The 18,963-nt window shown below is 44.8% G+C and overlaps 1 protein-coding gene across 1 annotated transcript; it reads left to right on the forward strand.

Annotated features, from left to right (window-relative positions):
* The first annotated feature begins 537 nt into the window (after positions 1–537).
* On the forward strand, positions 538–15,525 carry LOC108098517 (elongation of very long chain fatty acids protein). The gene is made up of 8 exons (XM_017201482.2): positions 538–1,053; positions 12,154–12,287; positions 12,353–12,543; positions 12,612–12,692; positions 12,762–12,924; positions 12,995–13,131; positions 13,200–13,478; positions 13,965–15,525. Exons 2-8 carry the CDS (start codon positions 12,227–12,229, stop codon positions 14,118–14,120), a joined length of 1,068 nt encoding a protein of 355 aa, XP_017056971.1. The 5' UTR covers positions 538–1,053; positions 12,154–12,226; the 3' UTR covers positions 14,121–15,525.
* Positions 15,526–18,963: the final 3,438 nt, after the last annotated feature.

Genomic DNA, 18,963 nt, shown 5'->3' on the forward strand with positions numbered 1-18,963 from the left:
GTTTAAACTATTGTTCAGTTACTCATTTGTTTAATTTGTACATATAAGGTTTTTTGGAAAACGCAGTTCACATTTCTTGTGTTTGCAAATTGTGTTTTGAGTTAATTTCGATAGTACGTAGCTTGGCGGCAGCACCACTGTTATCGGGATTGAGTCCAAGTCGTAAAAATTACCACGGACTCATACCATCCCTGAGCCAGCAGTGGCCGCGACGCAACCCTTAGTTGCAACCAATCATCTGCCGGGCTCTATCAAACATCGAAGCGCGTCGTTCGAAGGGCGTTCGCATATTCACTTTGCGGTCTATCAACTCTCTCTGATAATCGGTTAACAACTTGAAAAAACGTACATATAGTATTACTTAGCAACTTGAGGAACGCAATGACGAGAAAAATACTGTCATATTTTGATGTATCGCAATAATAATAAGTGCATAAATATAAATACAAAAAATATCGATACATCGGTATACTTTTTACATCCCTAGTTGTTACCAACCATCCACGGGGCTCGAACAAACGGCACCGGCGTTGCGTCAAACCCAATCGAACCCGGGAGAGAGAAATCTATTTAAGCAACTAGCAATCGCGCTCTTTGTTATTGCACGATTTCACTCGCGTTGTCGTTTCCCATAAAAAAAACCCAAAATATGGCTAGTTGACTAAAAGTATTACGATATAAATATATTTTTTTAGGAAGCAAACGTAGTTTTTTCTACTGATTTTTAACTAGTTTCTGCATGGTGGAGGCCGAGGCGTTTTGTTGTCGGATATAGTTTTTGTGCTGTAAGATTCGACGCGATGCGTGTGTGTGCGAGCTAATTTAGAGTGAAAACATTGCCTTTTGTTGTCGTTGCTGTTCTCCGTTGCCACCGCATCCAGCGGCAGAGTATCGAAGCCCAAGCCCCAAAACTAGTCGGTTCTTCGGTTCCCAAAAGCGCGGGCCCCACTACGCTTGTGTTCTCTCTCGCGAGTGCGTGTGTTTCTAGCGTGCACGTGTGCGTGTGTGCACCAGGAATTCCTGATCCAACTGCCGCCCTCCCCGAAAACGCAGGTGAGCACTACCCGAGAGGGCCTTTTCCAGCTGCTACACCTCCGGCTCGGCGATATTAGTCATCATGCAGCAGCGGTGGACTTAATTAAAAAAGGCGGTGCCGAAGAGAAGCTGCCGCGGAAGCAACAGCCAACTAAGGGAGGCAAAAGGGAGCCAGAGCTCCCGAGAGCTCCACGTGTCCGGCGGCGTAAGAGAGAGCAGGGCCGGCGCTGCCTATGCAAGAGGGGTCGCTATCTTGAAAGGACAACTATTGCGAGATATATGGGGTACTCTGCACTTCTTTAAGAGTATTTACCAGCTAAAAGTTTTTTGACTCTGTAAAAAATATATGTGTGTAGATAGTTGTATTCGAAATCAGGATATTCCGTCAAGTCACTTAAATTCGAGTTAAAAATGGTTGTTTTTAATCTGAGCATCGTGTTGTGGAGTGAGAAAAGGTTATTTAAAATCTGAAAACTAAAATTCAGCGTTCCAAAAAATTAGAATTTGTCTAATGTCGTTTTAGGGTACGAAAATAAATGTAGATTTTGACGTAATACTGAGCTTAGATTAAAAATTTTAATTTTCTTGAAATAGTCTACGTTGTGTTTACAGTGAATAAATTTAATTTTACACATTCAAAAATGGCTGAAATATATTCCTAAGATTGTGATGTTTAGAAAAGAAGCGGGTTTAAAGTCGCATGCATTTTTTGAATCAATTTCGGTTTTTTGGTCTACCAAAGCTACCAAAACTTTGGCTGGAAATTTATAACGCCGTAGTCGGTAAAGTCAGTTCGATGTAGTTTTATTTTTCTTTTAGTTTTTTTAGCATTGTTTAATTTGGAGTGCGGTGGTGTCGCATAGGTCCGCCAATCAAGAAGGTTTCACCTGTCCAGCCAATGCGGAAACGTACAGAAATGCGCCGCAGTCGCATTTTTCAGTTTTTGTAGGGTCAGCACGCTAGAGCGCTAAATACTTCGATCACATTCACATTTTCCATCTCCGGAGTGTGTCGTGACATCAATTAACGCTGGCCGATGGTCGCAAAACAGAACCCAGAGCTGCTTGTAGAGTCAAGGGCTTTCGTCTATGCAAATGTGTGGCAAATGTGCAGTTTTAAAGTGCTAATTGATCACTTTGCACCTTGGCCCCCTGGCCATACGTAATTGTAGGCTTTTGGCTGGCGCGACTGGCTACGAGCAAAGTAAACACTCTGAGTATTTCGATTGCTGGGAAAACAAATCAAAGCCGAATTTACTTCTCGCCTTTAAACGGAAGGGTGAGTGGGGCTGCCCGCAACCCGCAGATTTCAAGATTGTGACCGAGCCCGCACATCTACCGCCGTGCTCCGATTCTCTCAGAAGTTGCCGAAAGAGAGAAGATACATATATCTGCTGCTTGTGTCGGTCACACGGTCACACCCACAGCGAACGCATATTTATCGGACCAAAAAGAAATTTTTTTTCGAAGCGTCCAAAGTCCAAGAGAATTTAGCTATATGGATAACATGGCTCGCTAATATATGTTTTAGCAGCGCATGCTTAATAAGCACTTTTGGGCACTGTTATTATGCCGAAAGTTCTGTAACCGGTTTGCCACACCAGAAAAGAACAATCAGCTCGGGAATTCTTTGGGCCGCTGAGACTCTGGTTTGGGCCCGATCGCGCCCTATATTGGATATTCCCAGACCCGCAAATCATACTACATAGTTGGAAGTCACTTGATTGACCGCAAGCATTTGATGGGAACACAGACAGACAGGGACACAGCATCAAAGTCAAGAGAACTAGCCTCACCACCTGTTGCTGCGATTTGAAGATGCCGTTAGCCGCGAAGCCATTTCATAGTAGTGATGTGATTTTGGCGGGTTTTCCGTCAAAAGAAGCAATCGCTGATTTATCTATTTTCTTGGAACACTTTTTAAATTAAATCGTTATTTTTTCCCTTGTGTAAAGGCCAAATCCTCCCAGCCGGATTTTTACCCCTTAGTATTGTTCTAAGAACGCAATAGTTTGACCTTATAAAGGTTAGATATTTTTAATTAGCATTTACAGTCGTGACAATGTCCGTCATCCTCTCCAAAACAATAGAATCTGGGGAACAATGGCAATTAAACAAGCACTATTTTGTGATGCTCCCAAGTGTCTTACTTTATACCATAATATTTAATCAATTCTATTTGCACGGGTATATATCACTTTCGACTTTTTTAACCCCACATCACTTCTGACTGAAATTGTAATACACTCTGCAAGGGTGTTAAAAACACCCCAATGATTAACATAAATAAACAGTGAAGCGTAGTACTACTTAGAAATACCCGCACTATTTTTTGATGCTCCCAAGTGTCTTACTTTATACCACAGTATTTAATCAATTCTATTTGCACGGGTATATCACCTTCGACTTTTTATACCCTTGCAGAGCAAAAGGGTATTATGATTTCAGTCAGAAGTTTGCAACGCAGTGAAGGAGGCACCTCAGACCCCATAAAGTATATACATATATTCTTGATCAGCATCACCATCTGAATCGAAATACAGTAGAATCCGCTTATAGCGACTTTCAAGGGACCGACGAGTTTTCGTCATTATACCCGGAAGGCGCACTAAGCAAAAGGATATAAGTGTATGAGTCTGTCTGGGGACCAATCAAGGCATCGAGATTTCGTCGCAATACCCGGACGGACACTATAAGCGGAGTCGTTATAACAGGATTATACTGTACTTTTGTAGGCCTGTCCGTCTGTCCTTCTGTCTGTTTCTATGTAAACTAGTCCCTTAGTTTTAGAGCTATCTATCTGAAACTTTCCCAAAAGTTGTGTAGTTATTGCACGCAGTATATAAGTCGGAACGGGCCGGATCGGTTGACTATATCGGATAGCTCATATACGAGAGAATGAAATAAAAAATTCTTGCGGCGTTTTTTTTAACCAGATCGACTTGATTTCTTCCAGATGGCGTTTTCTGACGACAATTGAATTTCGGATTAATTTTTTTTTTATTCCAAGAGCAAAATTTTTACAACATCGGTTTCTTTAACTATCTTTGAAAAAAAGAATCGGACAACTATATCACATTGCTGCTATAGAAAAGATCGAAAAATCTAAATCTATATCTTTTATAATCTTTATAGAATTAAAGGAAATAAATTGATAACATCGTTGTTTTTCATCAGACAATCATGATTTTTGGAATATAGAGTTTTCTAAAGACTCTTGAGTTTTGAATTAAATTTTATCAAAATCGGACGACTATATCATATAGCTGACATATGAACAATAGTCGAAAATATGAAAATTGAATAGAAAAATCGTATTTGATGACGGCAAGGGTATATAAGCTTCGGCTTGCCGAAGCTAGCTTCCTTTCTTGTTTTAACCCCACATCACTTCTGACTGAAACTATAATACACTCTGCAAGGGTATTGAAATCACCCAATTGATTTACATAAATTAACAATGAAGCGTAGTACCCTACTTTGAAATACCTGCAGCGCCCCTAATAAGACAGTGGGCATCCGCGGGTCGCATTATAGAGTCAGAACTAAGTAGACCGCTGGTCAATACACCAGCTACCCATTATACGATTACAGTAGAATCCGCTTATAGCGACTTTCAAGGGACCGACGAGTTTTCGTCGTTATACCCGGAAGACGCACTAAGCAAAAGGATATAAGTGTATAAGTCTGTCTGGGGACCAATCAAGCCATCGAGTTTTCGTCGCAATACCCGGACGGACACTATAAGCGGAGTCGTTATAACAGGATTCTACTGTATATTGTGGTGCATTTTAACGGTAAGACATCGGTTCTTGGTAGGAAATAAAAGGTGGTATTGCATACTGCGTACAACGTGGGCCGCAAGTGTATTAAATCTTCGGCCTGTCGAATTGAGCTTTCTTTTTCGTTTCTTTCGACTTTGACGGAGTCCATACATTTCGCACATTAATTTTTTCCCCCCTTTGGAGCTCCTCCCTTATATTTGTGTGTACACAAGAGTATGTTTTGTGGGTCTTTGGGTTTTTTACTTTCATTGTCTTCGCCGTAATCCAGTCGGGTTTTCAATTTTTTTTTGGAAACTTACTGCGCCAGTATTATGTAAGCGTTACTCTCTGTTTTAATGGTTTCGCCACTTAGAATGCTGAAGGCAGAGGCGCCAGAAACGAAATAGCAAAAAACAACACCTTTGCATTCGGAACCATGCACATACATCCATATGTAGTTATTTATGCACATACCTAATATTATTAAGTGCGCGGCCGCGAGTGAAACTTTCCACAAAAGCGCCAGCAAGTTGGTCCGATACAGTTGAATCGGGTTTGACCTTCCCGCCGAGAGACCAAACAAACAAATTACATGTGCACATAAATCGGGGGCCTGATCTGCTGGAGTCAGGTGGGATGGGAGCGGTCTGTTGTTCACTTGCGCTTTCGTTCCCACATTTCCGACCCTGCTTCTGGCGATCCGAACCGATCCAAGTGATCGAGGGCCGCCGCCTTTATTTGCCTCTCGGTGAGATCGGAATTCCAAATATCCCCACTACAATTTGGCCTGAAAACAGCTTCGGCAGTTTTTGCCGTTCGATAAGCGAACGCACTTCGATAATATTTACATCTTGTTTTATTTTCGTTTTTATAAGCCTACAGAGAAAAAAAAACTGTGGTCGAAAATTGGACCCGTTTTGGCGAAAATTATATACATTTAATTTTGAAACATATCATTTCAAAACAATCAAAATATAATTCCCATAAACCTGGTCCTATTAAACACAACTTGATCTTTTTTCTGTGAACACTAGTGCGTAGTGCGTAGTGGTAAGAAGGAAATATTTCCAGTTATCTAAGGAATTGTTAATTAGCACCAAAAGCCGAGTATTTAATTGGCACCACAAGTGAAATGCGATAAAGTCAGATCCTATACTCTGGAACTAAACAACAGCAAACTTAAACATCGCAAGATCAGTTAGAGTAAATTAAAGTAAATCATTATAAATTCACATGAACAGTTGTTGGCTTGTTTGAGTGTCTTAAAGAGAGCAGAAATACAATACTCAGCGCTAATTTATATCGTAACATTACATATGGTAATATAATACCTAAATATAAAAGCATAGGCGGTAGTAATAACGACAAGGCAACAGTTATTGGTCGAATCTTTCATGACTCGCTATAATCTCCCCGAAATGTGTACACAAGCGTGTCCGAAAACTTACACGGAGGTACAGTCGAATCTCGATAATTCGTACCCCGCTAAATCGAAAATCGCGATAATTCGTAAAAAATTCTGTTCCCTTGAAAAAAATCTCGATATATCGAATTCCCGTCTAATTCGTAGAAAAAGTGATCCCCTTGCCATTTCGAATTATCGGGACTCGACTGTATACAGTCGTGTGCCCTTCTCATTCGTACTCATTCATAAATTCAAAATTTTGTACAAATTTTGTGGGTCCGCGTTCCTCTGCTACGAGTCGTAATGTGGGAGGTATTCGTGGGCATGGCTCATCGTTTACCCATGCAATCAGCGTAATCGGACGCTAATCAGGTGGGTCTACATAGGTCACACATATAGAGACACTCTCGGGTCGGGGGATCTGCAAAGTTGCGCCGACTCCTCCGATACGATCGTAGATATGTCAGAGCGTCTTTAGTGGCTGCGCAACTTGACCATGAAATCCATTTGGGACTACGTGTTGCTATTTCCGTTTTGTAAGCCAGTTAATTTGCGTTGTTTTTGAGCGATGATTGCTGTAATTTCACCGCAATCCGCAAGACCGTCAATACCAGTATCTGACTTTGACCCGATTAAAATAATATGTTTGCATTTCGGGCCACTTTATTTATTTACATATACTCTTTCGCACCGAAATATTCATAGGTGTAGAAAGCGTTGGACTTACAGATTTATTGGTAATCTACTGCTGGTAATTGTTAGCCAGTAAACAGTGGACTCTCTATACCTTGTACCTTGTACCTTGAGAATCGCTTCATCACTTCGAAAAGTCTAACTATGACCTTTACCTTTCTGCCTTTATGTCACTAATTACTTTGTTCAAAGCTGCATATTGTAAACAGAAGACCACTCGAGCGACACGTGCTGGACATTGAACCTGACAGATTTCGATTTCGAGAGCCGGCAAATAGCAAACCTCCATGGCCCCGCCCACTTTACGCCCCCAAAGCGGTCTTGAGCTGGTGCTGGTGGGGAGCCGATGGCCGACAAAGGGTCACATTTGCATTTACTTGCGAGAGAACAGAAATCGAATGAAAAGAAAGTAGCGAGCGCGGAGAATACGAAAACGTATTTCCAGTTGGCCAAGTTTCGGGGCAGACTGGCTGCTTGACTGACCAGTCCAGAAATTAGGCCTCGAGCATGCAGGTAACGGTTTCTCGACTGCGAGCCGTTCTCCCATTCCCATTCCCGTTTGTTCCTCACCTGCGGTGCATCGATCGGGCTTTTTCTCGATTCCCGTTTTCCGTTCGGCTGGTCGGCTGGTCGGGGATTTCCGAGCACTTGTTGCATGTGGCACAGTTTCGCAAGCGACGCACCCCCGTCCGTGAGGTGGGCGAGGTGTCTGCCGGGCGTCTGGCAACCCCTCCACAAGGGTGGCCCACCAGCACTCCCACTCCCGCTCAGCCCCCGTCAACCGGTGGTGCAGAAGCGGCGGCAGCGGAAAGCGAAAGTGGTTTGGCGGCGCTCTAATGGCCCACAGCCAACTGGCCAGCTAGCCAGCAAGCCAAATCCAGTGCATGGATGGAAATGGCCAACGAGCTGTCGCGTCAATCGCTGTTACATCAGCCAGCCAACTGTTGCCGCAGAAGATGGCGACTTGCCACGGAAAGCAGAAAAGCAGAGTGGAAGAAAACGGAAAACAGACAACAGAAAATCACGCTTCAATCTCCCTGCGAGGTTTTCTCCCGTTCTCTCCGCCTCCATTCACATACAGCGATGGGTAAAAAACCAGGACCCTGCCACGAAATGCAATGTCATTTGTTTGTAGTGAAACGATATGGCAACCCCAAAAGCTTCCGTTTTTTTTTAAATGATTCAATCAGATTTCGGAACTGTGGAAAAACGGCGTTAAAAGGTTTTTGTGTGAGCAGCAGCAAGTTTTTCATTTTGTTTGCAACGGCGTTTCGCTTTCGCAAATCAATATATTGCGAGCATTAGTTAACCTAGATAATAGAGTTGCAATTAAAAGCTTATGTAGCTATTATCAAACGATCCTACAAAATTCGTACGGATCAAAGCATTTCGACTATTTTTGATTGGGTTTTTGGTTTGATTAATGACAGTCTTATTGCCAACCGAATATGATGACCCACATTAAGGTATTTATATTTTTAAGTTGGATTGAAAAATTTGGTTTTTCTCTTTGGTCGCGTTGGATCGTTAATTTTGTAAAATCTCTCGTGGTTAAAATGTAAAACATTTTAATGGACAGATTAAAGAATCAGTGCCCTTTATAAAATGCAGCCAGCTAGTGTGCATCTGGTAGACTGAGATTAGGGTTCTTGCTAATTATGTATGCGTCTCTCGATGTCCCGTCTTTCAACTTTTTTTCGGGGGGCACTCTGCTTTTTCGACGGTGCATGGTGCTAGTTTCCTGGCCGGTGCTGTGCACACACACATAATTTGCACTGTAAGCTCGACTCGGCGGGCACCAACATGAGCCGAGGCGAAGACGGCCAGGCCATCTTTGATCGGGGCTGCGCTGCGGAGCGGCGCGTCAGTTGTATTTCTGGCTCGCTGGCCAACGGTTCACGTAGCGGCTTGTCTGCCTCTGGGCTCCCGACCACTCTCGCGCCGCCTCCACATTGCGACGGTGATAAGCCCTTCCCGAAGTGAACCGTGCACACTGATACTGCGTACCCAACGCCCCAAGAGCGAAAAGCCAACACCCTATACCCTATACACTCTATACCCGGCACCCGACACCCGACCCGATACTTGATACTCGATACTGCCCGGAGGTACTTGGCGTGATTCACAGTTAAGCCGCATAATCGTTTTACTCGTGCGCGCACTGATCGATTCGACTTCGTCGAGTCGGCGACGCTCCGCTGTTGACGGTTGTCGCCACCGCCGCCTGATAAGGTTCAGACGCACATCCGAGCGGCCGTCAGTTGGCTTAAAGGCGTGCGAGGCGGAGCATCGCGTGGACAAACCTTCCGATCGGACTCCCAACGAGCTGTCAAGCGAGCGATTAGCCAAGAAGGCAATCACAGCCCATGCTGAGTGACCAAGTGAGTGTGCGTGGCCTTGCGAGTGACTCTTACTGTTACTCTTACTCTTACTGTTACTCTTACTGTTACTTTTGCTGTTACTCTGACTGTTACTGTTACTGTGACTGCGATTAGATAACGAGCGCAAAGTGCTGGCTGGAATAGCGACGAAGCTCTAATCGCAACCAAAACAAATAAACACTAAAGGGGGCGGACAGTGGGGTATTGGCGCAAAGGGGGGCAGGTGCGTGGCCAAAGCCAGTGGACTTCGGTCTTGGCCAACCGCATTGTATAATCGCCCGGAACGTGACGGGACTCCCACCAAAGCTGACTACTCAGGCTGAATCAGATTGGGCGGTCGGAAGTGCTTTGGCCGGCTTATCGCCGAATCCAATTAGCCGATCGAACCGAACGCCGGATCAGGCCCAAACGGGCTTTCTGGCGCTGATAAGGGGCCAGCGGTCCGGTCGATTGCCGGCCGTAATTATCACCCCTCGTGCAACTTGGCTTCTATCTCGCCGCAGATTAGCACTCGGGCCGTGACTCATGTATCGCTTATCAGCCGGGGGGGATGCGTCACCCGAGGACCCTTGCGCATCGATTTTCCACCTAATTAGGTTTGCTCCGTGGTCGATGGCCAAAGAGGACCCGGTCATCGCCGGCAATCCACCCACACAGACATAACAGCCTGTTGTGAGCGGCGATAAAATCAGCAACCTCCGCCGTCTCCGCCATTTTTGCCCGCTGTTGCAGCTTGTTGCGCTGCCTCGGGGGCGTAGCCGCTCTAATTGATTTCGAAAATGCAAGCCACTGCAGAGCCGTGTAAACAATAGCGTGCGAGCCGAGCACCCAGCACCAACCCCCCAACATCCAACACCCAACGCCCAACACCCACAAATAGCAAATAGCACCCAACCCCCATTGCAGGCAGGGTTGTGTAAAGCGGGGCATGGCCTTCAGGGCAGGGCGTTTGTTGCGGGAGCTGGTGCTTTGGGCCGGAAGAGCAACAGGCGGCTGTTTGCTCGGCGCAAGGCCCGGCGACTCTTGGGCTGGGCGTGTGCTCGAGCACAGGTGCCGCCTTGTTTGCCGTTCCGATTTGTGCTTCCCCGTGGCTTGCATCTCCTGTGCTCTGGCCCTCTGCCCCGCCGGCGGCGGCAAGTCGCTTACATAACCCGGGGCGCCGCCTCCCATTTCGAGGTAGGTGCTGGTCTGGTCTGGTGTCTGGTATCTGCTATCTGGTGGCCCATCCCTCGGCGGAAGCGTCATCGCGAGCGTTTCATAATTTATGCAAATCAAACAGCGAAATCGCAAGTTGGCCCCCGTCGCCGGCGCCGCTCCCCCGCGGATGCTGTGCCTCCGGGCGAGGCCGACTCGGAAAGCGTGCCACTGACCCACACAGCAAACCGAAGAGCCAGCAACAACACTCTCCGGTTGCGACAGCCGCGAATTTCGCGCTCGCTGAGGCAACGGCCGCGGCCATAAAGCGGCACATTTTTGTCAACGGTTATTGAGCCAGTTGCTCAACTCTTACGTGTCCATCGGCATCGTCATCGCCATCACCATCACCATCGCCATCGCCATGGCCAGTTTATTGTTCATGACATTCAAAAGCAACCTGAATTGGCCGCAACTCGCCCGTTCAAACGCCTTTAATGACAGTGAGGGGCGGTGTCTCGGAAGTTGTGTCTGGACGGGGACTGTTCTCATGGTTAGGTACTTCGAATTCTTCGAAATTCTGGTAAGGGATATGACCATTTTTGTCTACAAAATCAGTCGCGAGTTCTTAAGAACAAAAATAACCAACTTATTGTCTTGATTACTCATTGCAACAGTTTTTTTTTTTTTCATTTTTATTTATCAATGTTTTCAAGAACACGATAGTAAAAAACGACTTTTTTTTTAAATTGTAATGATTAAGGCATAACCAAAAACATTGAACTCGAACAACCAGTTCGTTTACAATCGATCCTCTTTACCGCGAACCAACGTTTTGGCACCGAAAAAGTTTCAGTTAAGTCGACTTTGAGTTGCATAATTGAAACTTCGGGCTTGGAAGCTTCGAGATTCGGTAGCTACGCTGGATTGATTTAGTAATCACTTAAAAACCATGAGTTAGGTTCCCATAAAGACGGGACACTGGGTTACACCTTCAAACATTGAGGTTCTAGGTTTTTACCTAACTCAGCTGAAAGCTAAATTGTACCTTTCCCATCACTGCCGGTTTCGAAAAAAGCGAAACCGCGAACCCCAGAATCTGCTTTCGCTGGATGTCGTTCGATGCCCGCAAACCAATTGATATTCATAAGACAGTGTGGCGAAAACCAGTCACTGCCTCGCCGACGGAGTGCTTGAACTCCCTGAACCCACGATCGGATCCGATCGGATCGGATCCCATCCCACTGTGCTGGAATCTGGAACCCGGTCGCGGGTACAAAGTGCAGTCCCTGTCCAGTTAGCGGCATCTTAATTGCTACCGGCCAGCGAATAGCAGTGCGCATTGTGCAAGTGGCCAAGTCACGCCCTCATTACCCACCGCCTCCGCTGGGCCGACGTGCCTGTCTATAATTTCCTGATCTGAAGTGTTGATTAACGGGCGGATTGTTAATTGCATGAATCTCGCTTTTAAATGTGTTTTTGCCTCTAATGCATTGGCAATTACCCTGCCGTGTGCCGTGTGCTTAGCATATTGGCCACACTGGGCACTGGTGCATGTGCACAAGCTCCTCGTTCCGTGGTTGGCGTCAAGTTCGGAGCTATTACCCATAGGAAATGTACCCAGCCGGGTCGTCAGTTGGCTGTGAATTAAACACAGCTCGCAGGCTGTCTGTCAGTGACCTTCACTCCCCGAACATGTATACCTTTTAGTCAACAACCCCATTGTCCGGTTCCCATTTCAGTTGCCTTACAAACACAGTCTGGACCGAGCCCGTTGCTAGCATCACAGAGACGTCAAGCGGAAGCGACATCACAATGGCCATCCTACTGCAAGAAGCCCAGGAGTGGTACCGGGACCTCATGGACAACAAGAGCGGTAAGGTGACCACCAGCGAGTCGGGTCTGAGCCCCTCTGACGGCGTCCCTCTTTCCTCTTTCCAGATCCCCGCGTCAACGGCTTCTTCCTGCTGTCCTCGCCACTGCCCACCCTGGCGATGTGCATATTCTACGCCTACTTCAGCAAGTCCTTGGGACCGAGGCTGATGGCCAAGCGGAAGCCGATGGAGCTGCGGACGGTGTTGGTCGTCTACAACGCGATACAGACCATATTCAGCGCGTGGATATTCTACGAGGTAAGTGGCTCCTCCCGAATCCTGTAGCCTGTACTCCTAACTACAATCCCGTGTTCTGATTCTTGCAGTACTTAATGAGCGGATGGTGGGGCCACTACAGCTTCAAGTGCCAGCCTGTCGACTACAGCACCAGTGGCTTGGCCATGCGGGTAAGGTCGCCGGTCGCCGCCAGGACCTTCCTGAGACAGTAAACTAAACTCTGCTATTCCAACGTCTAGATGGTCAACATCTGCTGGTGGTACTACATATCAAAGTTCACCGAGTTCTTCGACACCCTCTTCTTCATTCTGCGGAAGAAGAACGAGCACGTCTCCACACTGCACGTCATCCACCACGGCTGCATGCCCTTCTCGGTCTGGATGGGTCTCAAGTTTGCTCCAGGTGCGTATAGTCGTCGCGTTCAGCGCACTCGCGAGCTCACGGCCTAATCCTAATCCAATTCCAATCGCAGGCGGCCACAGCACCTTCTTCGCCCTCCTCAACTCGTTCGTGCACATCGTGATGTACTTCTACTACATGATCGCCGCGATGGGCCCGAGGTACCAGAAGTACATCTGGTGGAAGAAGTACCTGACCACCTTCCAAATGGTAAGGCGAAGTGCTCCTCTCAGGCGGTCCGGTCGGCCATCTAACAAAGTCTTTCGCTCGTCCTGCAGGTGCAATTCGTGGCCATCTTCACACACCAGTTCCAGCTGCTGTTCCGCGAGTGCGACTACCCCAAGGGATTCATGGTCTGGATCGGGCTGCACGGCGTCATGTTCCTGTTCCTGTTCTCCGACTTCTACAAGGCCAAGTACCTGAATGCAGCCCGCCGTCGCCGCCAGGCTGTCAAGGCCAATGGCCAGGCCAACGGCCTGCACTCCAACGGTCACTCCAAGCACCTCGGAGAGGGCGACGCACTGCTAACCAACGGCAGCAATACGGGGGCATGCATGGTAAGCATTCGCATTTGGCGCATTCGGGGGCACTAGATTCAGCCCTCGTGGGCCATTAGTCGTGGCCGTGCGCACATATTTACCTGAACGCCTCAAGACCCTGCCTACTCGACTCTGCCCGACTCGACTAGACTCAAAGCGGCGGAAGAGGAGAGTCGAGCCGGTGTGGGCAGTTGTGTCATCATAATTTTGTTGATCAACTTAAAATTCTAACTAGCTGAGTTGGGCAAACAGCACTTGCGAACTCTCGACTCAGGCGGGGGACGTTTCAATTAGCGCGCACATGTGAAGCCGGATGCGAAGGCCCAAGCCCAAGCCCAGTCCCAGTCGCAGTCCCAGTCCGATTTCGAGTCCAAGTCCGAGTCCGAGTCGCAATCCCAATCTGCCGCCCATTAGAAAAGTACACATGTTCGCTTGTGCCGACACGTGCCGACGCAGAGCGGAGTCCGAACCCGATCTCACCGAGCTTTTGTGTTCTCTTTGCAGCCCGTGATGGAGGACGAGTACGTGAAGAGCAACGGGCATGCCAACGGAGGGTTTAAGGACGGATTCTTCAAGGAGGGCGGCGTGTTATCCAACAACGATGCCATCTTCAACCCGGACAGCAGTAGTTCTAGTCTGCACCAGCGCAAAGTCAAATAACTACTGATTAGGTGTACTACGATGATATTCATTATGTTTATGTTAAGTGTTTAGCGTGTAAAACTGAACCAGATTGAAGAACAAGACCAACAAGAACCTTGGCAGAAGTAGCAGACGCAGTATTTGGTACCATAGCAAGGCAAATCAGGAGAACTCGGTTTATGAATTGTTTTTAGTAATTTATATTTTACGTACGGAAAATACATGAATCAGTTATGTCAAAAGTCCCTCGGATAAGCCGAATCTTACCGAACAAAGGCCACCTATGCCCACCACCCACCCGAACCGTCAACTAAAGCTAAGCAGGACAAGCGGCGGCAGCACAAACTAAGAGATAATCAAGTCCTTTTTGATAGAGCACCCGTTTACAAGTCCCCTTTCGAACACACAGATCCAATCACTCGCGCCCAGAGGAAACCTATTTTTGAACAATATTTGTAGCCATTGAAGCGTATTCTAGATAACGTCAGATACCATCTATTCACCTAATCAGTGCATACTCACTCTCAGGGGCGGACGCAGGGGGGGTGTTTGGGGGTCCGGACCCCCCCCAAAATCGCAGACTTTTCAAATTCCCTTACAGCACACGGCCTTTCAACCATATAAACTAAAAATTTTATTGACCGGACCCCCCAAACGAAAAAATTTTTCGACCGGACCCCCCAAAATTTTTTTCTGCGTCCGCCCCTGCTCACTCTAGTTGTAGACTTTTTTACGGCAATTTTTTGATAACAAGTCGAGACGTTAAAGCTAACCATGCTCTCTTAAGTCTGCTTTAAACTTAAAGAACACGTTATACTATTTGTAGCTTGTTTTGTATATTGAGAGAAGGAAGGAAAGTTTGTTGCAATACTTTGTAAAGGTCTAATAGTAAAACTTATTTATACTGTAGCTAGCTAGCCAATTGCAAAATGTAACGCGACTCCGACCTCCACCCTCGCCTTCTAGGCAACTTAACGACTAATCTAATCGGACGATAGGGCGATAGGACGGACGGATATAGTCAGGCAAAAGACCAACAAAGAACAGATAGAGTTAAAGCTTTTATACTGTAAGTGCAAAACGGCTTAAGGAGCAGACAATCAGTTTATGTGGAAGATGGATTTTTGTGAGTCCAAGAAAAAGCTGTCTACTATTCACATTTCATTGAACCTCGTTTTGGTGTGGCTCATAGATGATACTTTATTACTACTTATACAATATCCGATTCCCTGTTCCCACTTTTGGTTTGAAGTTGTTAAACGGTTTGTTTCAAAGACGTAAGAAGTGTTTGTGACGAATTATTTGTAAGTGTAATTCAGTCTGTTAATCTGTGCGTATTGGTTTCATTGTTAAGTTATGTGGTTTAAGCTGACAAGTTCAAAAACTATGGAAAATCTGAATAAAGCTTATTAATTTATACTAATTGATAAAAACGAAATATTTTATGGTGGCTAATTCCTTTGTATTCCTTACCGTATATACAAACTATAGTAGAGATAGTTGTGGGAAAAACATTTTTAAGATGCTTTTATAACTGATGATTTCGATCTATTGAGGATTAAAATTGACACGATTGGTACACGATGCTTTTATAGCTCATCATTTCGATCTATTGAGGATTACAAATTGACATGATGGGTACACAGTCTCAATGGGAATAAATCTGCTGCCTGACAGATAGAAAAAGGTTAAAGAAAATCATTATCTTTTTTCAACCATTTACCTTATATTCAAGAAATATGTTGCTAAACGAGTAACGGGCACAATCATTCTAAAAGACATTAATAACAATTTGTTGAAGATTGCACATTAACTTATAGTCTTGGCATGTTATTTTGTACTTTAGAACTAAATTGCTATCTCAAGAAGCCGTTTATCTTTATTCCAAAAATGTTACGTCAAGAAAAACTTTGTTCCAAGAAATATCAATATTTTTAAAGCTCAGTTTAAGCTGGGTCAATTGGGTCAAACTTGAACCTTGTTGGTCACACTTGGCATGCTGACCCTATTGTTCTACGCTATTTTTCGCGAAGTGTATCCCAAAAATCGAACTTATTTTTTAAAACGTATTTTCTGTGTTACTTAATTCAAAAGCTTAAAAGTTATTAATTTAAAACATTTCCAATGGTGTCTTATATGCTTAAATAGATCAACTTGTAGGTCTTAACACTTTGGCTATACTAATTGTACATATTAGAATAATCAGTGAACTGTAAATGGAAGGAAACATATTGTATATTAGAATCATCACTCGGGTTAATTTAGCTAAGGTTGGGTCTCCGTATAAAACATTTCGAGTTTATAGTAGTAGGGAAACTGGTACCTAATAGTCGACAATAGCGTTTCTTCTTGTTTATACTAATTTGGGCCAAACCAAATTACTGCATTTATCTTGAGTTAAAAAGCTAATAAAAGAGTAGTAGGAATCGTAGAAACTATAATGTTTCTTAGTCGCCGGTGGCTAAGTAGCATTTAGAGTTCCGATTAAACAACAATTTGTCGAAAGTAGTAGTTACAGATGCGTAAAGTAATAAAGTCTAAGCAATTTCGTTTCGAGTTGCTCTTCAAACGGAGCGCTTTTGCGACCCTTTAAATATTTTAGTGCGCCAAAGTGCAGAAGCGTGCCAAACAATCGGAAAAGCTAATAACAATGCAGTTGCCACTGGCTAACATAGAAGTTGGCAATTACTTCACATACTAATTATGAGCAAACAAAGCTCACCAGTGGGTGGCGAAAGCCGGGCTCCGCGGACCAATATTTGCCAGCCACTTGACCTTGCCGTGTATCTGGATACTAACCCCAGCAACGAGCGATCAGAGGGGCCGAGATGACATAACCAAATGCACCGAAGTTCACGAGGAGGTTCGTCGGCGTATTTGGAGCTGCGACGGAGCTTCTAAAGGGCACTTGAGGCTTTTGTTGGCTAATTCTCAACTCACTTTGGTGCGCCCTTTTGCGTAGTGGCGATTATGACCACCTCATTATGACTCAGTTGGGAGGCAAATCAAACGAAGTGAGGTGCTCAGCGGGTAAGATCCTCATCCGACTTGAAATTTCCCAACGGAAAGCCCTCAAGTGGGATACTATTGGATTTTCAGAACCATTAGAAATTTCTCAGTTTCAGTAGCACAGAACTTAAACATACTTTCTTAAGCCCGTTTTTCCAAGAGTAATGCGTATACACTATTTGATGGCAAATACGGTATTTGAAATACCCCATAAAGTAAATCTACACCTTTAATCAACATTATTAAAAATTAATAATTTGGGAATATTTAATAGTCATGGCACCAAGCGTTCCTTTTTGTTATCCTTTCTATTTTTCAGTTACAAAATATACGTTTTTAAATCAGAAGATATCATATACATGAAAGATCACAAAATTAAAAAAATTATTCCTAATGGCTTCTAAAACATTAATGGAAAACAAATATAGCTAACCAATTACATACTTTGTTTTTTTAAGGGAAAACAATTAAATATTTATAGTAAAAAACAAAAATACAAGACTGATACATACTCTATGAAATTTCGAATACACTTGAAAGGTAAAGCCACTTTGGATATTATAACTGAGGAAATATGGTGTAGTTTTCCTTAACATTTAGATTGGTTTTAACAGTTGATTTTTTAATTATGCATATAATAAATGAAATAAATATATAATGTATTTTTAATTGAACACGTATTGTTGAAATGCGTTAAGTCCACCATATTCTAACAAAAATTACCCATAATTATAAACCCTATGTCAAAACCTCAGTCAACGTTCGACAAAACTCGAATTCACTTGGAATTTATGCATTTATCCTTAATCTTTGAATATTTTAAATTTACTTTTTTTTCATTTTTTTGGACAAACAGGTTCAGATTTGACTAATATCGCAATCAGAAATCCCTGTAATTCTCTGTGTCAATGAGCAAGATCATCTACATACATTTGTAGGCAATTGGAAGTATATATAGAGTTTATATGAATGGGAAAAAACAGGTGTCGGGGCTTTTGGGAAGTTTATCGCTGGTAATACCTATTAATTTGCAATTGGGCGGGATGTTCGGTTGCAATTACATGTTTCGCCGTCAGCTGCACTTGGACCTCGTCCCTCGCTGACATCAGAGGCCAACAGGAGCGCAAAAAACCGGGTAAGGGTTAGGGTTGGGGTTCGGATTTGGGTTCGGGGTCGGGTTCTGGGTCGGGATCGGATTCAGGTTCGGGTTCGGGTTCAGGTTGGGGTTTACGCTGGACTCTTGCGGTCGGGGGTCCGGGGCAATTAGAATATTTGCTTTGTTTCGTGCTGCACTTGGCGCTCGGCGCGGAAAGTTTTGCACTGCTCTTGGCGCTGGCCGTAAAGTTTCCACAGCGGCGGCGTTGGCAGCGTCGGCTTTGCACCAGCGTTGCCAGTTTAGCTTGTTTATAAGCTAGATTTTTAATAAAATAAGCTAGAATAAGCTAAAATTTTCCAGTATAACCGCAGATTTAACATAACATAACATCAAAATAGCATTTAAAACTGGAAAATTTTAGCTTTTTTTTTTATTTTATTAAAAATCTAGCTTATAAACAAGCTAAACTGGCAACGCTGCTTTGCACTCCCGGCTGCGCCTGCGTCTGCGCAGCGTCGGCGTCGACATTCGACATTCGACGCTCGGAACTGGGCAGCAGGGGCATCGGTGATCGACGATCGGAGCTCGGCACCTGCGATCCGCAATCCGCAATTCGCGTTTAATCAGCCTCACAGCGCGAACGTGGCTCAGTTTTCATTGAGAAGCCAAGCGCGCGCCAATCGAAGTCGCCACTCGCCCCAAACGAGTGCGCCAAAAGCCGTTGCGAAAGTTATCACTCCACAAAGTTCTTTGGCA

Source organism: Drosophila ficusphila, unplaced genomic scaffold, assembly GCF_018152265.1.
Source record: "Drosophila ficusphila isolate 14025-0441.05 unplaced genomic scaffold, ASM1815226v1 contig_791, whole genome shotgun sequence".
Lineage (NCBI taxonomy): Eukaryota > Metazoa > Arthropoda > Insecta > Diptera > Drosophilidae > Drosophila > Drosophila ficusphila.

Bases quoted from the DNA above. Each gene is read 5' to 3' on its own strand.
- LOC108098517 (XM_017201482.2), top strand. From the start codon at position 12,227: ATGGCCATCCTACTGCAAGAAGCCCAGGAGTGGTACCGGGACCTCATG. The intron at 13,132-13,199 runs GTAAGGCGAAGT...CTCGTCCTGCAG, and splicing joins ACCTGACCACCTTCCAAATG to GTGCAATTCGTGGCCATCTT. The intron at 13,479-13,964 runs GTAAGCATTCGC...TTCTCTTTGCAG, and splicing joins GCAATACGGGGGCATGCATG to CCCGTGATGGAGGACGAGTA.